Source organism: Gadus macrocephalus, chromosome 13, assembly GCF_031168955.1.
Source record: "Gadus macrocephalus chromosome 13, ASM3116895v1".
NCBI lineage: Eukaryota > Metazoa > Chordata > Actinopteri > Gadiformes > Gadidae > Gadus > Gadus macrocephalus.
This window is the reverse complement of record NC_082394.1, coordinates 539,686-562,200: the sequence shown is the minus strand read 5'-3', so window position 1 is coordinate 562,200 and position 22,515 is coordinate 539,686. Positions and strand designations below refer to the sequence as shown.

The window sequence follows — 22,515 nt, the reverse complement described above, 5'->3', positions numbered from 1 at the left end:
TAAATCAATTGTACATTCGTAAATGTATTTAGAAAGGCAGAAATGTGCAGAGGGCTCTCAAATGCAATACTGTTTTAATGTAGGCCTACTACTAAAGGAAGCCGCTAGAGGGCGCTATCTGCACACTGGCTGCGTGTGTGTGTGTGTGTGTGTGTGTGTGTGTGTGTGTGTGTGTGTGTGGTGTGTGTGTGTGTGTGTGTGTGTGTGTGTGTGTGTGTGTGTGTGTGTGCGTGTGTGTATAGTGTGTGTGTGTGTGTGTGTGTGTGTGTGTGTGTATTTGTATGTGTGTATGTGTGTGTGTGTGTGTGTGTGTGTGTGTGTGTGTGTGTGTGTGTGTGTGTGTGTGTGTGTGTGTGTGCGCGCGCGTGTGCCTGTGCGTGTGCGTGCGTGTGGGGAGGGGGGTGCAGGGTGTACTGCGTCTCGTTAGATTATACCATCACCACGTTTGTCAATGTTGGTTTTCCACCGTTGGCCAGGTTTCCCAGCAAACACCCTTTTCACATATTTGTAAATCAAAAATATATTATGAGGTGATGATAACTGTAGTCTGGACACATTGTTGTACATCTATGTAATTATTGACTACAACACCATTGAATATTTGCAATTTGTTTATCAGAAACATGTGATGGTATAGAACACACAGCAAGTGTATTATTTGTTTTGGGCTTAAATACCAAAAAAAACGTTGGTTTCAAATAGTTTTAATCTTAGTTTCAATAGAAAATATGACATTTCCATATTTTATTGGTAACACTTTACAATAAGGGAACAATAATGAACTGGTAATTAACAGTTGACTTATGGTCTAGTAATATTTTACTAATGGTATTTATGATCCAAACGGTATTACATCATGCATAAATTAATACCCTAGTTTACATAAAAAACATTACCTCGGTTAAATTATAACTACACCATTAATTAACTGTTAATTCCCTGCAGTTAATTGTTAGTTAATCCTTATTACTGTATTAACTAATGTTAATCAATGGTTAATTATTGTACCCTTTCATAAGTGTGAAAAGCTTGGGAATGCATAACACATTTAGGTTATATACATGATATTCACAAAAGGTTTATATTGCCAAACAGCTAGTCTCAACTGTATAAAATACGACATTAGAATTGAAAACATGTGTCCAACAGAAATAAATTTTAAATGGTTGTAAAACATAACAAGCAAATTACATTATATACTTTTCTAACTGACTTGGAAAGATAAGCCACTCTCAATGTGCAACATATTTTAAAATCTCCACAAATAGTTTCCTGAACACGAGTCAGACAAGCTTTCAGTGGCCTCCTCTAAGACTCACATGGAAGCAGAGTTCATGACGTTCCGATGTGAGGAATATATATTAATATATACAGAGACAAAGGCAGACGAGGGACAGGGGGGGCCGAGGAGGCGAGCGAGAGCGGTATCGCCGAACACCCGTACCTCACACGCACCGGCCTTTTGAGAGTACCGCAGGCGGCACTCGGACCCAGTCCTCCAGCAGCAGCCCGACCCCGGCCGCGTCCGACTGCTCGCTCCCCGTCCAGCGCGCTCTAACGCGCTCAGAGATCCAGCGAGATCCGAAAGTGCTGTGCCTTCTGGGCGAGCTCCCCGGCGAAGTCGTGCGCCTCCTGCAGAGCCTGCTTGTCGGGGAAGTGCAGCGCGGCCTTCTTGGTGGCCACGGCCAGCTGCTTGAGGAGGGCGCACAGGTGGCTGCTCTTACACAGCAGGCTCTGGCGGGCGTGGGTCCCGCGGGCGTCCTGGTACAGCGTGTTCACCAGCCGCTGGCCCACCATGATCACCAGCTTGCTGTGGGGGATGAACTGCTCCGGGGGCTGCCCGCCGCGGAGGCTGCCCACGAAGCCCCCCAAGGCCTTCTGGAGGGCCCCGAAGTACAGCCGGCAGTGCTCCGGCCTGGGGCCCGCCGGCACCCCCTCCTGGGCCGGGGGGGGGGCGCCCGGGGGGATCGTCTCCTCCTGGGGAGGTCAACGTCACATTCGTCAACAACATGTGTGGTCTGCGTTTGGAAGCGAGTCTTTTCCGTAAGGGAAACTCTCCCTCTTGAGTGGTCGGGCTGTACTCACGTGGCCCGTGGCAGCAGAGGGCGTGCCGTCTGGGGTGTCCGCTTCCCGGCGGTGTTTCTGCCTTTCAAACTCATTCTTGGTCTGCGGACGACAAATCAGGGCATTCAAGCAATCAGGCGCGTTTGTGGCGGCAGCCGAGGCGCTACGTCAGGGCAGCCGAGGCGCTACGTCAGGGCAGCCGAGGCGCTACGTCAGGGCAGCCGAGGCGCTACGTCAGGGCAGCCGAGGCGCTACGTCAGGGCAGCCGAGGCGCTACGTCAGGGCAGCCGAGGCGCTACGTCAGGGCAGCCGAGGCGCTACGTCAGGGCAGCCGAGGCGCTACGTCAGGGCAGCCGAGGCGCTACGTCAGGGCAGCGGGCGGCGGAGCTCGTCCTCGCGAGGGGCTTTACCTGAAGCTGCACGTAATCGTTGTCGTCGTCCACCGCGTCCCCGTTCTGCTGGCCCCCAGCGGCGGCGGCGGCCGGCCCCCCGTCCCCCGGCCCCCCGTCCCCCGGCCCCCCGTCCCCCGGCCCCCCGTCCCCCGGCCCCCCGTCCCCCGGCTCCCTCTGGTTGGGTCTGAACAGCAGCCGGCCGTTGGCGTTCAGGATGGACACCAGGCGCTTGACGTCCTCGGGCACGGTGCGCGCCACCATCACGAAGCGCTCCAGCTGGTCCGGCGTGTTCAGCAGGCCGGGGTCCTGGGACAGCGCGTCCAGGGGCCAGCCGGACGCGCTCAGCGAGCCCACCGTCTGCCGCAGGATGAGCCCCGAGTCCTCCACGATGGACAGCTGCTTCAGCAGCCGCGTCCGCAGGTTGGCGTCCGTCAGGTGGCGGGCGTTGCCCTTGACGTCCAGGGCGAAGGCGAGGAAGCCGCTGACGGCGCGGTCGATGCCCTCCGCCGCCGCCCGGATCTCCTCCAGGTGTTTCTCCAGGTGCTCCCTGCTCCTCCAGCTGCTGCTGACGAAGTCCATGAGGAGGTGGACAGCCCGGCCCACCGCCTCGTGGAGCTCCAGCAGCCTGGCGCCGGCCTCCTCCTGGCTCAGGCCCACCTCCCGCAGGGGGTCCGGGGAGCAGGAGGAGGAGCTCAGGGCCGTGGAGTCGCAGGAGGAGGTGGAGGAGGTGGAGGAGGTGGAGGAGCTGGAGGCCGTGCTGATCCGCTGGCTGTCGGTGGCCGCGCGGCGGGAGTCCGAGCGCCCCCCCTCGTCCTCCAGCAGCAGCGGGTCGTCGCTCCCCGGCCGCTGGCGGAGGGAGGCGGGGCCTAAGACCGTCCTCATCCTCTGCAGGCGGGCTCGGGTGTGGTCGTACGGGTAGGAGGGGTCGCCCCGGCACTCCAGGGGGATGTGGCACACCTTGTCCTGCGGAGGCACGGCGTAGACCTGCTCCTCCGAGCTCCTCCGGGCCGGGGGCTGGCCGTAGACGGACGCCCAGACCCTCGGCGGCAGCGCGGGCAGGTCGGCGCCGCTCAGGGGCCGCTCGGGGGGGGGGCCGGCGTTGACGACGGCGTACAGGCCGGGGCCGGGGGGGCCGGGGGGGCCGAGTGGCGCCGGGGCGGCGCTAGGAGGAGGGAAGAGCTGCCGGCCGGGGGCTCTGGAGGGGAGGGTGCCGCCGGACGCCGCGCTGAGCCCCGGCTTCTCCGGTGACACGGGGACGTCGTAGATCCAGTCGCCCTTGCGGCGGCTCGGGAGCGTGTTGCAGCTGCTGAGCGTCCTCTGCAGGGCGTCGGTGGTGGAGGGGACGGGCACGTCGTAGCACGGCTCCCGGCAGTGAGCTGGGGGGACTGCGTAGACCTGGGGGGGCAACACAAGACCTTTACCACGGGTTGATTCAGGAGCCGGGGGCGCGGTGTGTGAAGCCCCCGCCGACGCCACCAATGAGTGATGCCTCTAACCGCCTGTCGGGGGCCGCGGGGTTAGAATGCAAGAAGACGGGTCGCCATTCGTTGTTAATCGTAACGTAACGCAAATACAATCCCCCTTCGTTTGGTTCGATTCTCAGTGGCTCATCTCCATATTATTTATTTTGAGTTGACAGACGATTTCCTTGAAGAGTTTTGGCCGTGTATTTCTGTAGTGGCTTCATAGCGGTCAGAGAATCAAACTAAGATAATAGACAACCTAAGATAACAAATATAGGAGCAAGTATCGGAGAGAGTTTTAATGATGGGTAAAGATAATGAGGTCAAGACATATCACGGCCCACAGGAAACAGTGAAGTCAGCGACTCACGTAGGTGTCGTTGGGACTGCTGCATCTTGGGCTCTCCCCCGCCGGCGAGGTCAGCGAGGTTTTACGGCACGTCTTCCTCTGGGATATCTGCGTCTGTCATCAAATATAAAAACAAGATCAGATCAGACGTTGATCGGACACACCTCCACCGGCTCCAGGGACGCGTTGATCCAACACTCACCGGGTTGAGGGAGGGCCGTCTGCTCGGGACATCGTACACTCCCCCATCGGGGGAGGAAGACAAGCCGAAGGCTGTGAGCTGTGAACCAGAGAGCCGTGTTGTTATTAATGGGGTTGAGGGGTCAAACCTCCACCGCTTTGATCCTGCACCGTATCACTGCAATGTGGGGCCAATCTCTATAGACCCTGGTAAGCCGGTCTGTAAAAAATAAAATAAAGAATTGTCCCCACTCTGCAGTGCTATTGCCTGGCGGTGCGTGCAGAATGCAAACCGATCCAGTCCTACAACACAAACAACACATTCGCTGCAGATCTCTAGAGGACTGCAAGTGTGACAGGAAATGGCAGACATGTGTGCAGACCTCTGTGTCCCACAGGGGCCTGTACAGACACCTCTATCTCCCTGGGGGGGGGGGGGGGGGGGGGGGTCAGGACTGCAGCCTGTAAAGGGCTGAGTCTGCCTGCCTGTACCCCTGAAGGGACCCCGTCCCCCTCTGGAAGTGCTTCCTGCCAGCGGGGGCTCTGACCGCAGCCTCTCAGCGACCGGCTGCCGCTCTAATCATCAGAGTTAACACGGGCCCTGGCCCCCGGGGGCCCGCTCAGCTGACCCCTCAGCCGTGGGCTCCTGTTTACGTGTCCGGGACCACAGGAGCATCCCTCCGTCCCGAGCGCCGCTACGGGGGGGGGGGGGGGGGGGGTAGGGCTTACCCGGCTGGCCTCCGTCGACTCCCAGCCGTGCCTCAGCGCCGGGGAGCCGGGGCCCCTCAGCGCCGGGGAGCCGGGGCCCCTCGGGGCAGAGGAGGGCGCCTTGTAGATCTTGTCCATGCGCTCATACAGCGGGCTGCTGGAGGGCCGCGGCACGCTGGGGACCTGGTAGATGTTCTGCGGCCGGGCGTGGTCCTCGGCCTGGGGGGGGCCCGGCCACTCGGGGGCCCCGGTGCCGGGGGCCGGAGCGGGCGGGGGCAGGAGCTGCAGCCGGTTGGCGGGGGCCACGCCCTGCCGGCCATGCAGAGAGCACAGCCACCAGCCGCTGGTGCCCACCGCGCTGCGGTCCACCACCCTCAGGATGTCCCCCTTACGGAAGGCCAGCTCGTCAGGGCACTCGGCCGTGTTGTCGTAGAGCGCCTTGGCCAGTTTGTTCTGAGACGGGGAACACACGAGGGGGAGGAGTCAGGGCGGGAGTCAGGAGTCAGGGCGGGAGTCAGGAGTCAGGGCGGGAGTCAGGGCGGGAGTCAGGAGTCAGGGCGGGAGTCAGGAGTCAGGGCGGGAGTCAGGAGTCAGGGCGGGAGTCAGGGCGGGAGTCAGGAGTCAGGGCGGGAGTCAGGAGTCAGGGCGGGAGTCAGGAGTCAGGGCGGGAGTCAGGAGTCAGGGCGGGAGTCAGGGCGGGAGTCAGGAGTCAGGGCGGGAGTCAGGAGTCAGGGCGGGAGTCAGGAGTCAGGGCGGGAGTCAGGAGTCAGGGCGGGAGTCAGGGCGGGAGTCAGGAGTCAGGGCGGGAGTCAGGAGTCAGGGCGGGAGTCAGGGCGGGAGTCAGGAGTCAGGGCGGGAGTCAGGAGTCAGGGCGGGAGTCAGGAGTCAGGGCGGGAGTCAGGAGTCAGGGCGGGAGTCAGGAGTCAGGGCGGGAGTCAGGAGTCAGGGCGGGAGTCAGGAGTCAGGGCGGGAGTCAGGAGTCGGGGCAGGAGTCAGAGTAGGAGTCAGGACCGGTGAAATGGTTCCTCCACAACATGGCGTCAGCGGGGGAGTGTGTCATCATCATGGTCCATAATAAACAGCTATAGAGTAATTCATTCACAGCTTGAGTGAAAAATTAACAACAGGAAACCAGCTGCCACCTCCCCTGTTTTCACTTCCCATCAGCAGTTCTAGGAAACTAAAAACTTCCTCCTTAAACGCTCCTGGTCTCTCACCAACCCCAAAAATAAAAGAATAAGCAGTGTTGCCCAACCCCCCCTACCCCCCCCTCCCCCATCTCTGCAACCACTTTCACTTTCAGATGTTTTAGAACAGAAGTAGTCACTCAGACAGGGGTTGTGTGTGTGTGTGTTTGTGTGTGGGGGTGGGGGGGGGTTTGGATGATGTTAAATCAAACACGCAGCAGCAGAATCCTCGGCATGTGACACTGCACACCGTCCGCCCAGCGCCTTCCAAGTACACAAGCAAGGAAGCATTTCAGACGAGGCTGCGTGCAGCGCGCATGCAGCCCACTGAGGCATCTGCCATATGCCACCGCCACCAGCCCAGCCCGCAAGCTGCTGCACGCAGCCTGCAGCCGGCCGGGACACCTGGGAGGCCCGTGCACACAGGGTGACACATAGAGTGATCACCTGACCAGCCAGTAAGACTGGGCTTTAAGGCGTTCGATGAGGTATTGTTGTGGATGGAACTTTCTGACGGTTCACACAACAAATTGTTGACCTCTTGTTGATCGCTTGAAAACACTTTCCAAGGAAATACGATTTGTTCTAGCCAGGCTTGCAGCAGAAAGGAAGTCGCATGCGGTTGCATCGGTTGGGTTTTCCTGTCAATGACACCAGTGACGAATTACATGTTAATATCAAAGTAGGGTTGGATGTTGTCGTGAGTAGCGCCTTATCAAAAAGATCCATCTGGGATCAATTGCACTCCCCCACACACACACACACGCACACACACACACACCCACACACACACACACACACACACACACACACGCAAACAAACTCTCCAAACAAACACAACTCACAGATTTCCCCACACACAAACTCACTTCCACACACAAACGTACATACCCGATCAATGTATAGATGCATACGGACGATGGAAAGACAGACATATGTATTACACACACACACACACACACACACACACACACACACACCACTCACACACACACACACACACACACACACACACACACACACACACACACACACACACACACACACAAACACACACACACACACACAGATCCAAATATAGATACATACACACACAGAGACAGATGATAGGCCTATATATTCACTGACGCCAACACACACACTCTCTCTCTCGGCCCCACCCAGCTGATGAGTGTGTATCAGGGAGGAGAGAGGCTGCTCTCTGACAAAGGGCCCATTCACTGCCAGGACACCACCACCTGTTGTGTTACAGGCCTGCTGCCACACACACACACACACACACACACACACACACACACACACACACACACCCCAACATAGACATACTCTCTCAAACACACACACACACACACACACACACACACACACACACACACACACACACACACACACACACACACACACACACACACACACACACACACACACACACCCCAACATAGACATACTCTCTCAAACACACACACACACACACACACACACACACACACACACACCCCAACATAGACATACTCTCTCAAACATACACACACACACACACACACACACACACACACACACACACACACACACACACACACACAAACATACAGAGACATTCACACACCAACATAGACACACAGAGACAGACACACACGCTTCGGTCCTCTGGGTAGAGTTGCAGACATGTGAGGTCCACACACAGGATCAGATGACAGCAGTCCGACACATGAGTCACACTTACATCTCCAGCAATACCCCCAAGAATATGTCACACACACACACAAACACAGTACGTACACAATGGATCCTCCCTCCATTTCAGATTAAGTGTATAGTAACAATTCCATTTTCTTGAACCACTCATCTTTGCATGTTTGTACTCATGCGTCGGAGCAGGTCGGCGGAGGTCAGAGAGAGTGGTGAGGAACCACAAGGGAAGAAACCTTGACAGCGTTTCACAGCAACAGGCCGAACCACACGCTGCCTGCTGGCACTTCACCACAACGGGGGGAACTCAAATGTAGGTCACCCCGGGGGGAGGCGGCTACCGTGGAAACGGCCACACAGCGCAGTGTTTACTGGCTGGCGCGTTACCCACGGTAACGAGGGAGCGGGTTCAGCTGTAGATTCCTGCACGCGCCTGCTGGCGTGGATCAGGCCGACAGCAGCGCTTTAAACTCACAGCTGTCTGCGGCCGCACCACGGCAGCCACCGCACACACGTGTCCATGTGTACACATGCACACACAAGCATGCATGTTTTTGTACGTGCGCACGTATGCACACACTCCAAACACCCGTTCCCTCCCTGTTTTCTTTCGCACATTTTCGTAGATTATTTTTCACAAATGTACAGAGAAGTCACGCACAGCGGACCCTCGCCTCCGCGGGGGAAACCCAGACAGTGTGAGCGTGACATTCAAATGTGCCACGGATTTTTTTATGTTGATAAGCATTGTGGACCGATAAGAGCATTGAGACAGCACAGCTTCCTGTGCTGGACGGTACTTCAAAAACACCTTTACCCTTTGCAGACTCCGTGTCACGCTCACACACTCAGCAGAGACGAGGCCCTGTGTGTGTGACACCACTACTATGTGTTGAAATGTGAGCGTGTTCAACATTTATTAGGGATTGGTTAACTTCCTAGACAGCTTTAAAGTGCCACTGAAACAACAGAGGGCCATATTCCTAAAGCTCGTCAAGTTTATTTGGAGGAAAAATTTAGGATCAATAGAAATGTCTGAAACAATCACACACACACACACACACAGACACAGACACAGACACAGACACGCACACGCACACGCACACACAGTAAGTGTAAAAACAGCAGGATGTGGGGAATCTGCGTGGGAACCGTTTACTTTTAGTTCACTTTCACCTCCGACCCCTTGGCGACCCTGGCCTGGGACGGAGGGGGGGTCACCACCCCGTCCATTACCCTGACAGACCATAGCCACGGCTGGCCCTCTATCAGACCCCCCTCTATCAGACCCCCCTCTATCAGACACCTTCTATCAGACCCCCTCTATCAGACCCCCTCTATCAGACCCCCCTCTATCAGACCCCCCTCTATCAGACCTCCTCTATCAGACCCCCCTCTATCAGACCCCCTCTATCAGACCCCCCTCTATCAGACCTCCTCTATCAGACCTCCTCTATCAGACCCCCCTCTATCAGACACCTTCTATCAGACCCCCCTCTATCAGACCCCCCTCTATCAGACCCCCTCTATCAGACCCCCCTCTATCAGACACCCTCTATCAGACCCCCTCTATCAGACCCCCCTCTATCAGACCCCCCTCTATCAGACACCCTCTATCAGACCCCCTCTATCAGACCCCCCTCTATCAGACCCCCTCTATCAGACCCTCCTCTATCAGACCCCCTCTATCAGACCCCCTCTATCAGACCCCCTCTATCAGACCCCCCTCTATCAGACCCCCTCTATCAGACCCCCTCTATCAGACCCCCCTCTATCAGACCCCCTCTATCAGACCCCTCTCTATCAGACCTCCTCTATCAGACCCCCTCTATCAGACCCCCCTCTATCAGACACCTTCTATCAGACCCCCTCTATCAGACACCTTCTATCAGACCCCCCTCTATCAGACCCCCTCTATCAGACCTCCTCTATCAGACCCCCTCTATCAGACCCCCTCTATCAGACCCCCCTCTATCAGACCCCCTCTATCAGACCCCCCTCTATCAGACCCCCCTCTATCAGACACCCTCTATCAGACCCCCCTCTATCAGACCCCCCTCTATCAGACCCCCTCTATCAGACCCCCTCTATCAGACCCCCCTCTATCAGACACCCTCTATCAGACCCCCCTCTATCAGACCCCCCTCTATCAGACCCCCCTCTATCAGACACCCTCTATCAGACACCTTCTATCTGACAGAGAGACCGAGAAACAAAGACAGTAGTGACGGAGAGAGAGAGAGAAAGAGAGAGAGAGAGAGAGAAAGAGAGAGAGAGACACTAGAGACGGAGAGTAAGAGAGAAAGAAAGTAGAGAGAGAGAGAGAGAGACACACTAGAGACAGAGAGTTAGAGAAAAAGAGAGTAGAGACGGAGAGAGAGAGAGAGAGAGAGAGAGAGAGAGAGAGAGAGAGAGACACTAGAGACAGAGAGTAAGAGAGAAAGAGAGAGAGTAGAGACGGAGAGATAAATTAAAGAAGACAGTAAAGACAGAGTGTAAGAAAAAGAAAGAGAGAAGAGTTCAGAATGTCATTCTTACAAGAAAATGCAATCCTTATGAGGAAGAAATTGGTTTGTACTAGCAAGAATTACAGTCTTACTCCTACAAAATGTATACATGACTTCTTCCTAGGAATAATACAACCCTTAGGAAGATTATAAGAGATATAAATAAAGAAAAACAGACAGAGAGACAAGAAACAAGCAAAGAGACAGGCTGACAGAGAGAAACAGACGGATTATGAAAAAACCGGAAGAAGGAAAGCAATTTGAACAAGGATATATCATATTCCTCTTCCTAAACAATGTTGACCTGCTGCCCTCTCCCCAGGAGGGAGGCTAGCAGGGGAGACCATTCAGCAGGAAGTCTACGTAAATATGGCAGTAAACTTTCCCACAGTAGCTAAGATACCAGAATGTGTGTGTGTGTGTGTGTGTGTGTGTGTGTGTGTGTGTGTGTGTGTGTGTGTGTGTGTGTGTGTGTGTGTGTGTGTGTGTTAATGTGTGTTTATGTGTCCGTGCGTGCGTGTAGTGGTGAGGAGGGGGGAGAAAAGGAAAAGGGGGGAGGAGGGGGGTATTCAGCTCTAGTGATAGATGTTGGACCATTTTAGATATTTGAACTACTTTAAAATGAACGAATCACCCATTATTTTCTCCAGTGACGGCCACGGCCGTGTTATTTCCTGTGTGAAGAAGCCGTGAGCGCTATTTACGTTTATCGCAAACAAACACAAGACCTCAGAACCACAAGCGTTTACTGAACTTAATCACCAGACAATGACATCATGACATTCGTCCGTCATAATTCCAAATAATGTGAACACAACATATTTACCAACAGAGCATGGGAAACATCTGAGAGGATGTGCTATCGATACACCCTCTTCATCATGTTACCATGACGACCATCTGAGACGATATCGACCGCAAATGTTTCACCAAATGTACTTTTTCAACTATATTGTTTTTAACCCAGATACGTTTATTTTCTTACAGCTGACTTTATCTTTAACAAGAGATCCATTCAACGTAGAATCTGTTCTTCAAGTCTGATATTAAAGTACTTCATGACCACTGATTACGCTCGGATCACTTAGGGTGGAGGTCATCGTCTCGATCACAACGTGGCACCGTGCTACGGCCATGCGGGACACAAACATAGCAAAACATGTGTGGTATACGACAGCACCAAAACATCCATAAACCCCACTGCCGTCGTACCATGGAGGAGCAGGAGCCGTGAGTCAGATACACAAACACAAAGGTTTGTGAGCCTCCATCAGTGTGTACCAGTGAACGCTGTATGAAAGCTCACCGCGTGGCTCGGCAGAGAGGAGACACTGCAGCGCTGCAGTGAACCCCCAGAGAAACACAAAGAGAGCACAACCGCTGAATCTACAGCAGACACCCGGCGTGAGAGCCTCGCTACTGCAACATGACACACACACACACACACACACACACACACACACACACACACACACACACACACACACACACACACACACACACACACACACACACACACACACACACACACACACCGAAAGACAGAAGGAGGCGTGTGTGTTGGTGGCCATGGAGACAACAGCTGGGAATGATCAACACAGGGAGATGGCACATAGTCACCAGCCCATAATAAACTCATGTTACAATGCTGCCCGAGACCCACTGTACCCCGTCCCAGAAGGCTGTCAGGCCTGCGTCTGTAGGACAATAGATAGGAGGGGGGGGGACTTATCTTCTGCTCAGCCCAGCCATGCTTCCTAAACCACCAGCTCTCTTTGCGCGACTGTATTATTGGTGTTGTTGTTTGCTCGTTGTTTGGGTCTCTGGGTTCACCACACGCTACCTCCGCCTACCTTCCCAGTGGTTACATGTCAACCGTGGTGATGTGAAACGTTTGTTTCCAAAACGTATGATTTCTTGTCCTTTTCCCATCGTGACTCAAAGCCTGCATGAATCAGATCTAAAAACATTCAAAGGTCAATGAGTTTGCATGCATCATTTTAATAAGATAACAATAAAAGTACATTAATTATACTACCAATAGGGCATTCAGCAGATACTTTTATCCAAAGCAATCAGAGACATACATATCTAGCCTGGAAGCCAGACCAATATGCAAGCTCATGGTTTTAATTCCAGAGCCAAACCCGTTCAGAGAGATTTCCAGGACCCATGGCCACAGTCGGCCGATCACACCTTGTATCTAATACAGGGTCGGGTATGATAGAATAATAAGTGGAGCGGCCTATGGGAGAGCCATAAACAAGAAAGATGGCAGCCGCTGTAACATGTGTTCCATGTTACACTGCACTAGCGGTTGTAGGTCTGTCCAAACGCGTCAAAAGACGTTTGGTGAGGGCCTGTTGATAAGTCCCTATTGAAATTAACTCAATGAGTGGTTCAAGACCAATGCTCCTTTCTAATAAGTCGAGGTCAGGGTAATACATATGATGAAGGACAAGGCTTTTTCCTCAAGGAGGCCTCCAGGCAGATTGAAGACATCAGGGTTCTAACTCACAACCCCTCGACTGACAGCCCAACATCTCAGCCATGGCTGTGACTAAACAAGAGGGTGGCTTCATTCTTTCACAAGATAAGCAGACAGCCTGCTGGGTTACTACAAAGGAAATGACACATCCTGATGGTTGACCAAAAAACCTTTGACTTCCTGATGTTGGAAGCAGAGAGACACCAGTGCATTGCTCACCAACACTAAGGTTAAATACTGAAAAGACTTTAGGAAAATATCGTTTTCTGTCATCAGAACCAGACAGTGAGTTCAATAGAAACGAAGGGGTGGCTGGGGCGGGGGGAGGGGCTGGGGCGGGGGGAGGGGCTGGGGCGGGGGGAGGGGCTGGGGTTGATGATCAGAGCGTAGAATTAAAGGTAAAACCTCAGGGTTAAAACGGCCCCAAACACATGTATCAGTTCCAGACTCCGCCGTGGTGGACACTGGGGTACTCCTTACTCCACTAGACTCATGGTTATTGAGTTCGACATGGTCAACCTTTCAAAGCATGCCTTCATAAAAAGTCTTTATATTATATATATTAGTCCTACTTGCAATGACTACACACCCTTGGTGTAGCCCTTAAGGAACGCCATCCTAACCATATGGGGTCCAGACACCATGCCAGAGGGGCTGATGGGTAGGTTCCTCACTGACTAAGGCCATGTGAACGTATACATCCTGTGTGGGTGCTTGCTTCGTGTCTGATAGGATCGCGTCGGCTGCGTTTCCGTGGGTGCAAGATGAAGCCTTCACTTTGAAACATTGATCACTTCAGGTCTGGCCAAACAGTTGACAGTACAGACCCTATGACCCCCCTCATTGGGGGGCTGCGGGGGTGCTAGTGTTTACTGTATGTACTACGAGGAGGGCAGTGGTTGGGATGGTCCGTCTCTTTCAAACATTCGTCTGGTTATTTTGATGGCGTCTCAACACTCACTCCAAGAAATCGGTAATCAGATCCTGAACATGATCCAGTGTGTGCTGAAGACCCTCTTCAAACTCTACACACACGAACGCACACACGCACACACACGGAATGGATCATGTACAGCTCACAAATGAATGAACGTTAAATGAAAGTAATGACATGGCTATTTCGTTGCTATCATTTAAGAATCTATTCTGGTTAAGCACGATATCAGGACATACCAGTAAAAGGCTTGACTCTTGAGGTTTCCCTGAGCAAGACTCCCGAACTGCTCCTGACCAGCTGGCTGTTGCCTTGTTTGGTTGACTCCGCCGTCAGTATGTGAATGTGTGTCTGAATGGATGGATAAAAGCGTGTGCTAAATGCCCCCAATGTATATGCAACGTGTAAAGCATGTACGGTTACAGACAATGACATTTCCCTCACACAAGCCCTCCTCTCAGTTGATCTTTTCTCTTGGTTTACTGTGTGATGAACACAAATGACAAGCAACCAGACCAATGTACATCAGAAAATGAAATGCATATGTCCATAGTCTTCTACAAACACTTTGAACAATCAGCAATCTAACGCCTCAAGATCTACAAGACTTGCAGAAAGCTGACTCCCGGTAGACATGGAGATCACACCTGAAGATCATCTCCCCCAAAGCCCCTCAGCCAAAGGGCAGACCGGAAAGACTGAAGCGTTCCCTGCCGTGTAAGACGCCCATGCACCCATGGACCATCTCATACGACTCGTGATGTGACCTGCCGCAGAGAAGACCGGGCCGTCTACAGGTCTTCTCTGAGTGAAGAGGTTGGCAAGCACAGTATAACACCGGATGCAAAAGAATACACTAACCTTTGTGGTGATGTATCACAGTCCACTACAGTAATAACCAAACCTCACAGAAACCCCCTTCTGTCAGTTCTCTATTTGCCTAATAAATGTCAACTCTAACGGGCGATGCATTCAGACCGGATTGAAACATACGTTTTGAATAATAAGCAATAAGGGGTGATGCATGTTTTCTGTTTGCATTGTGCCAAAGAAGTTTAAAAAACAACCTGTAACCACCGTCTCATTCAAACTGCCATGCCTGGAGGCTTGGGGCACTGTTATCTGCCTGCTGTACAACTTGGTTTCAATCAATTCACTTCTGTAGGCTTGTGCGTTAATGAGCTCATAAAGCCCATTCCCGGCAGCAGGGGAGAGAGCAGCTCTCTGGTTACAATCTCAGTGGGGCTCAAAGGGGAGGCTGGCCCCAGACGGAGGGCAGGGGGTCTGTGTATAGAAATAGGTGGTAGCTGACACCGAAAGCTAGAGTGAAATCCAAGCAGGTGGTCCGCAGGCAAATTCCTCTGGATGTGAAACATCAGGCACCAAAGGGAGAGCTCCTGTTAGAGACCGAGGCAACTGAAGCCGAGTGGGACGGTCGGGACATAACAACGGTGGACGTTTGGAGCACTGTTAATCACCTCAAGGATAGACATGAACATAAATAAAGGTTTTAAGAGAACAAGAGCAGGTGCAACACTCACCTCCATTTCCTGACCCAGATTCTTAACGTCTACTCAGAGAAAAAGGAGAAAAAGAGAGGAAACAGTATGAACGTTCCTGGAGCTGAGTGGTCAGATATCCTCGTCCAGCATGGTGAGAGAGCGGGGCATGAGAAGGGCTGCAGGCTGCCACCGAGCCCTGCTGCAGCACTCGCACATATCGTCAGAGGTTGTGGTCGAGAGCCAGACGATTTCACACGAGCGAGAGACTTCTGGCACAGCCTCTCTCTGGGCCGTCTCATTGGCTCGAGGAAGCCACCACATTATACTGCAGCCCCTCCTCCCCCACACCCACTATGTTCACCCCCACCCCCCCAGGTTCATTGAGGTCTGACCCTCTACATAGGCGTTTTGATTTAAACACCCTGCCATTTGTTGTGTTTCTCCCGTTTTAACATGACTTGGTAACAGCTTGCGGGTTCCATTCTATAATCTCCTTTAGATCTCACTTCCCTTTTTCTTCCAGGGAACGTCGGTTGAAGCCCCTTAAAGTCTGTTCTGCTGAAACATTCGGTGGCTCTGAGACGGTGGAACTGATGTGTCACTGAAGCACAGATTCCTGGGCTCTGCGTTGGGAGTTGTCTGGACGACACGGTCTGCAAGCCGGGGGGCTGGAGACAATCTCTGGGAACCAGGGGCTCTGGGAGCGGGACCTTTAGGTCTGGAGGTCGCATGCTCGTTAGGAGGGGGGGGTCAAGTTGCTCTGTGGGCTGTCCAAACAGAGCCTTAACACTGTGGTACTAAACGGATCCTTACAGTAAATACTAAACATGGTAAGAGTTTGTTACCTCCATACGGTCTGCGGGATCCCTCGCCTTCCTCAAACAACCTCTTCAGACTGAACCCTGCGTCTCAAACTGAACCATTCCACCGTTTGGAGTAAATGCAAAGGGATTAGTGGTTATGATTTTTTTGGGTTCAAATGTTACTTTAAAATGGAGGGTTTTCTTTGGTCCAGCTAAAGATCAACTGGATGTTTGTTAGATGCACGTTTCTGCTTCTTGAGAATTGATGTTAGATGTCAGAAAAGAGACTTAATTCATTGATGAAATAAGTCAGCATAGTTGTTTCATGTGTTTATTAAAAATCTGGAAAACAACAGTTACACAAAATTAAAAAAGTATAAAGACAACCTTCAACTCTTCGATTTTCAAATTGTGGAGGGATGTGAAAGGGTAATTAACACTTTATTCTACAGGACTGAACTCAGTCAGATAAACAGGGTCTATTCACACAGAAGCAGAAGCCTGTCAAGGACAACAGAAAGTCAGGTGAGTTTTCTCAGAAACAGCGCCCCCTGTGGGCTGGTGCAGAGCCCTCCACTGGACCACTCCAGAGGAACAGAGAGAACATTAAAAACATACCATAATAAACAGAGGACCCGAGCCCAGCACAGGAAGAGCGTTCAGACGGGGGGGGGAGAAGGCAGACCGAGAACGAAGAGAGAGAGGGGTGAGGAAGAGAGACTGGCATAAATAGAGAGCAAGGGGGGAGAGGGAGAGAGAAAGAGAGAAAGAGGAGGAAGAGCGAGAGGACCGAGAGGAGGAAGAGCGAGAGGAGGAAGTGCGAGGGGGGGTGGACCCCCCCCCCCCCCCCCCCCCCCCTCAGTCGGTGGTGGTGGTGGACCCCCCCCCCCCCACCTCAGTCGGTGGTGGTCCCCCCCCCCCCCTCAGTCGGTGGTGGTGGTGGACCCCCCCCCCACCTCAGTCGGTGGTGGTGGTGGTCCCCCCCCCCACCTCAGTCGGTGGTGGTGGTGGTCCCCCCCCCCCCCCTCAGTCGGTGGTGGTGGTGGACCCCCCCCCCCCCCCTCAGTCGGTGGTGGTGGTGGTGGTGGTGGACCCCCCCCCCCCCCCCCCCCCAGTCGGTGGTGGTGGTGGACCCCCCCCCCACCTCAGTCGGTGGTGGTGCGCCGGTACCAGAAGCGGGCGCGGAAGTCGTCTGAGCAGGTCATGAAGCCGGGGTTGGTGGGCGAGTGCACGATGCAGCGGACGATGTTGTTGTGGCCCAGCGACAGAAGGTTCTTCCTCTCGGCCGAGCGCGAGTCCCAGCAGCACAGGGAGATGGTGCGCTCGTCAGGCAGCAGCACGTAGTCCTCTGTGTGGTTGAACACGCCCTGCGTACGATGCATCTGACGCCCGCTCAGACCCGCTCCTATAGGGGGGGGGACAGGGTCAGGCACTACCAGTACAAACAACACACCAGGGTCCCCACGGATACGGTGTTAGTTAAGGTGGGGGGGCTGCACCATTTATGCTTGCTTATACAACAGTGAGTTCTGACCAAGTCGTTTGATTGGACAAGAGGCCTTCCATGAGTGCTGCTATAGAGTATAACGGCTGGGACCTTCAGCTATACCTGCAGGGCTCCACTTTACCGGTGGTGATAACCGTTCATGTCGTCAGGGTTGTGGTTATCTACGGCCTCGTACCTACGATGGAATCAAAGCCAGCTGGCCCTCCAGGGCTGTCAGCCTGATCCACACACCGAGAGTGAATCAAGTTTAGAATACTAGTATACTTTTGTATAATAATTAGAGCTGTCAAGCGATTAAAATATTTAATCGTGATTAATCGCATTAATGTCATAGTTAACTCGCATTAATCGCGATTAATCGCAAATTCGTTTTCTATGCTAGATATCCCTTGATTTCTTTGTCCCATTAATTCTTCTCGTTTTAATTCTCTTATCAACATGGTGAAGTGCATCGGCTTGCCTTGTGCAAATGATTTTTTTATTGATAACAACATTGGCATATACTGATCAAAACAGGAAGATACAAAAAAAGAGCCTATAGTGCAATTAAAATCTAAGCAGTCGTTTAGACTGCTTTGAACAAATGTCATTTGAACATAGCAGTCAGGCTACTGCTTCTTTGTTTTGAGCCAAAGAATTTTTTTTTTTATATATTAATTTTTTTTAATAAAAGATTTGCGTTAATCGCGCGATAAAAAAATTGACGCCGTTAAAATTGGTTTGCGTTAACGCCGTTAATAACGCGTTTAACTGACAGCTCTAATAATAATACATTATTATATTATTAATATTGATATTGATATTAATATTTCTAGTGTGATGTTTGAAAAGTGGAATGCGTCCAACCATTTTAGAATGTGAAACCAAATTGAACATCGGGAGGAGTGTGAAATGCAGATCTAGAGGAACGTCTCCATCTGGGGGCCGCTCTGAGCACGGCCCCCGGAAGAGCCAGTCCCCCCCATGAGACACAGCTGGACACCTTTACATTGAGCAGAACCGTGTATCTAAGAACACTTACAAGGGAGGCTGAACGCATGCAAGGCATCAATCTAAATCGGAGTAATGATAAAAAAAATACGATCACCGCAAAATCAAAGGGCCTCTAAAGCCCGCTTCAGCAGCAGAACTTCTGCCTCAACGCCAAACACAAAGGAGACCTGAGCCACCGTTACGGTCGCAAAGCTTTCTAGAGAAAACGGACTTAGTCCAACGCCGTCCAGCCCAGGCCTTCAGCAGGGCTGGCAGCCAATAGAAACACAGCTCTCTGGAGAAGTGCTTCAGCCGGGAGCAGCCATCGTGGAGCAGACATTTGAGAGACGCAAAACGGATCGGGTTTACTTATCCTTTAAGTAACGAACAACAACCACCACCAGGACCAGCTAGTAGTACGAACAACCGGCACCATCGCCATGACAACAGAGGACGAGTAACCACGACGACGACAACCACCAGGACCAGCTAGTACTCCGTACCATCGGCACCATCGCAACCGAGGACGAGTAACCACGGCGCCCGGCGCCGCCACCCACCTGTGTACTTGACGAGCGTGCGGCCCGTGGAGATCTCCCACAGCTTCACCACCGAGTCCTTGCCGCTGGACAGGATGTACTTGGCGTTCTTGGAGAAGAAGGCGGAGCAGACCTCGGCGCCGTCGTGAGCCTTGTCGAAGGTGGTGACGCAGCGGTTGGACACCCCGTCCCACAGCTTGATGCTGCCGTCCTTGCTGCAGCTGACGTAGTTGTTGGCGCTGTGGTTGTACACCACGCCGCTGATGGTGTCCGTGTGCTGGTCCAGCGGGTTGCAGGACACGAAGCACTGGAAGGTGTTGACGTCGTACAGCCGCAGGGTGGGGTGCTGGGTGCCCACCAACAGGAAGTCCCCCGAGGGGTGGAAGGAGATGGAGCGCAGCATCTCCGCCTCCTGGAGGGGTTAAAGCACAGCGCACACGCCGTGAGATACGAGCACCACCACCACGATGAACACGCAGCCTCGGGCTGGGAGCTGAGCTGAAGCTCAGAGGACACCGACTCAGGGCCAGGACCAACGGCTTGGGTTACAGCTCACCCTTATTTTATGCAGAAACGCCACTTTTACATCTTGGCATCTGCTTTTGTTTGACAGTTTGCCAGGTGGCCCTCGAGGTATCAGATATGCAAATTATTAATTGTGAAAAAATCATTCTCTTCAAACTTCGTCCTTCAGCTTTGTATGTGTTTAACTGCCTCTAGAAAACATTTAGAATCATCCAATAGTTGACCATCCTCTCATCAACCAACTCCTTTGCATAAGTCACTTAGCATGATTCCTGCAACTGACTCCGCTTGCTAGTAAACCTTTCTCCCAGGCCGTTGTAAACAGCTGATCCATCTGGCTCTGAGCACGTCGACCGGTATGTGTCTAAAGGCCCCGCCCCCCACTGACCAGTATGTTTAAAGGCCCCGCCCCCCACTGACCAGTATGTTTAAAGGCCCCGCCCCCCTCTGACCAGTATGTTTAAAGGCCCCGCCCCCACTGACCTGGATGTGTCTAAAGGCCCCGCCCCCCACTGACCTGGATGTGTTTAAAGGCCCCGCCCCCACTGACGTGGATGTGTTTAAAGGCCCCGCCCCCCACTGACCTGGATGTGTTTAAAGGCCCCGCCCCCCACTGACCTGGATGTGTTTAAAGGCCCCGCCCCCCACTGACCTGGATGTGTTTAAAGGCCCCGCCCCCCACTGACCTGGATGTGTTTAAAGGCCCCGCCCCCCACTGACCTGGATGTGTTTAAAGGCCCCGCCCCTACTGACCTGGATGTGTTTAAAGGCCCCGCCCCTACTGACCTGGATGTGTTTAAAGGCCCTCTTGGCGGAGGGCTTGGAGTAGTCAAACAGTTTGAGGGTATAGTCCCGCGAGCCGGAGGCCAGGATCTGCTCGGTGGGGTGGAAAGCCAGGCAGGTGACCTCGTCCACGTGGTCGTACAGCGTCCGGATCACCGGGTGGTTCTCCATGTTCTGCTGAGCCGTCTCGTTCATCATCACCTGAACGGTGGAGAACCAATGAGAAGGTCAACCACAACGCCATCATCTCAACCACAACGCCATCATCTCAACCACGAGCTCGGGTTTGTGTAAAACGGAACAACAAATTTCTTAACAAGGAGACATCTCTGACGACTGCCTCAGACAGGCCCGTACCTCGATGGGCATGGCGCTCTTGGCCAACATGCGCTCCGTGTCCAGGATCTTGATGGAGGCGTCGGCGGAGCCTGTAGCGATGAGCTGCCCGTCCCGGCTGTAGGTGGCGACGCGGCACGGGCCCTTGTGTGACGTCACGTAGCACGTCTCGTACTCCGACGCCTCCGGAGACATCGACTGCACGTCGGCGTCAAACTCCAGGTCGATGCCCACTCCGGGGGCGACCGTGTCGGACCGCCCGATGGCGTACTGGACCGCACTGTCGTCACTCTCCATGCCTTGAGGAGTTCCACAGCAATTAGAAACGTTCTGAATTGAAACACATTAATTAAGAAATAGATATAAAGCCTAAGGTGATTCCTTACCGATCTTGGCAAGCTGCATCAGCTGTTCTGAAGGAGACACCACGTTGGGGGGCTTGACCTCGTTGATGAGGGTGTTGGCGATGCTGGTGTAGCCGTCGTAGAGCAGCTGGCTGATGATGAGCTTGTAGAGGTGCTGCCGGTCCTTCAGGGTGGGCTTGGGGCGATACATGGTGGGCGGCGACTGAACCGCGGCAGGGCACCTTACAAAAGCACAACTTGTCTGGAACAAAAGACAAGTCCTGGGTTAATATTAAGATATTTAGAGTTGCATTGAGTTTGCTTTGCTGGTCTCATTCATAAAGTATATCTCACGACACCAACGTTAGCGCCTTTCAAACGCAGCATAAACACAATCAACATAATCAACATCGGACATTAAATGAATGAAGCTTGTTTACCAGCGGCTAGCCGTTAGCACCGATAGCTTCTCTTTTCAATGAAGACTCCGACCAAGCGGAACAAAACCCTTTTATTCCTAAACCCTTAGTGCGTTTACAGAACGTGTTTGTACCTAGATCACGCCCACGAGTCTGAATGCATACGTTTGTGTACTTTCACAACTTACAACTTACAAATATCAGTCTCCCAGCTACAGTGGCGCTGGAACCCACGCGTGCGCTGTGTGTGTACGGTGAGGTACAACGACGGTGGCAACGGAGGGAAAAACAAAGAATGAACTGGAAAAGCGATTGGGATAAACAACCCTTACTATTCAATGAATGACTCATTTAATAAGTAATTCAAATTCCTATGTTTGTGTTTCGTTAATTGTACGCATTTGTCATATTTCGGGGGGGGGGATTGCATCCTAAAGCAATTATTGATCCTACTCGGCAACATTTTACTTTCAAGGTGTTCAATTTAATTTAATTAATGTTATATACTCATTGAATAGATTTTATTATATAACGTGACATGATAAAATTACTCCTACCGCCTTAAAGGCTGTTAGAAGTAATCATTCCCATTATCCAGCAGGGGACACTGAAGTACAGCACATCTTTTACTAATGCATTATGATATAAAATATGCAATATTATATATGAAGTAGAGCTGTCAAGCGAGTAAAATATTTAATCGTGATTAATCGCATTAATGTCATAGTTAACTCACGATTAATCGCGATTAATCACAAATTATTTTTCTATGCTAAATATCCCTTGATTTTTTTGTCCCATAATTCTTCTCATTTTAATTCTCT

The 22,515-nt window shown here is 52.5% G+C and overlaps 2 protein-coding genes across 4 annotated transcripts; both read right to left on the bottom strand.

Moving 5' to 3' along the window:
• Positions 1-598: 598 nt before the first annotated feature.
• On the bottom strand, positions 599-15,784 carry cass4 (Cas scaffold protein family member 4). Its single transcript, XM_060069693.1, has 7 exons — positions 15,503-15,784; positions 5,178-5,609; positions 4,471-4,548; positions 4,290-4,382; positions 2,475-3,851; positions 2,086-2,166; positions 599-1,977 (listed from the first exon to the last, which is right to left on the bottom strand). The coding sequence occupies exons 1-7, from the start codon at positions 15,506-15,508 to the stop codon at positions 1,564-1,566; spliced, it is 2,481 nt and encodes an 826-aa protein (XP_059925676.1). The 5' UTR covers positions 15,509-15,784; the 3' UTR covers positions 599-1,563.
• Positions 15,785-17,382: 1,598 nt separating this feature from the next.
• Positions 17,383-21,974, bottom strand: cstf1 (cleavage stimulation factor, 3' pre-RNA, subunit 1). Of its 3 annotated transcripts, none has more exons than XM_060069711.1 (6): positions 21,887-21,974; positions 21,315-21,534; positions 20,950-21,227; positions 20,596-20,793; positions 19,306-19,696; positions 17,383-17,671 (listed from the first exon to the last, which is right to left on the bottom strand). In XM_060069711.1, exons 2-6 carry the CDS (start codon positions 21,481-21,483, stop codon positions 17,412-17,414), a joined length of 1,296 nt encoding a protein of 431 aa, XP_059925694.1. In that variant the 5' UTR covers positions 21,484-21,534; positions 21,887-21,974; the 3' UTR covers positions 17,383-17,411. The 3 variants fall into 3 exon arrangements, with proteins under 3 accessions (XP_059925694.1, XP_059925695.1, XP_059925696.1); XM_060069712.1 differs by having other exon boundaries at positions 21,880-21,966; XM_060069713.1 differs by lacking the exon at positions 21,887-21,974 and adding an exon at positions 21,713-21,862.
• Between the last annotated feature and the right edge of the window lie 541 nt (positions 21,975-22,515).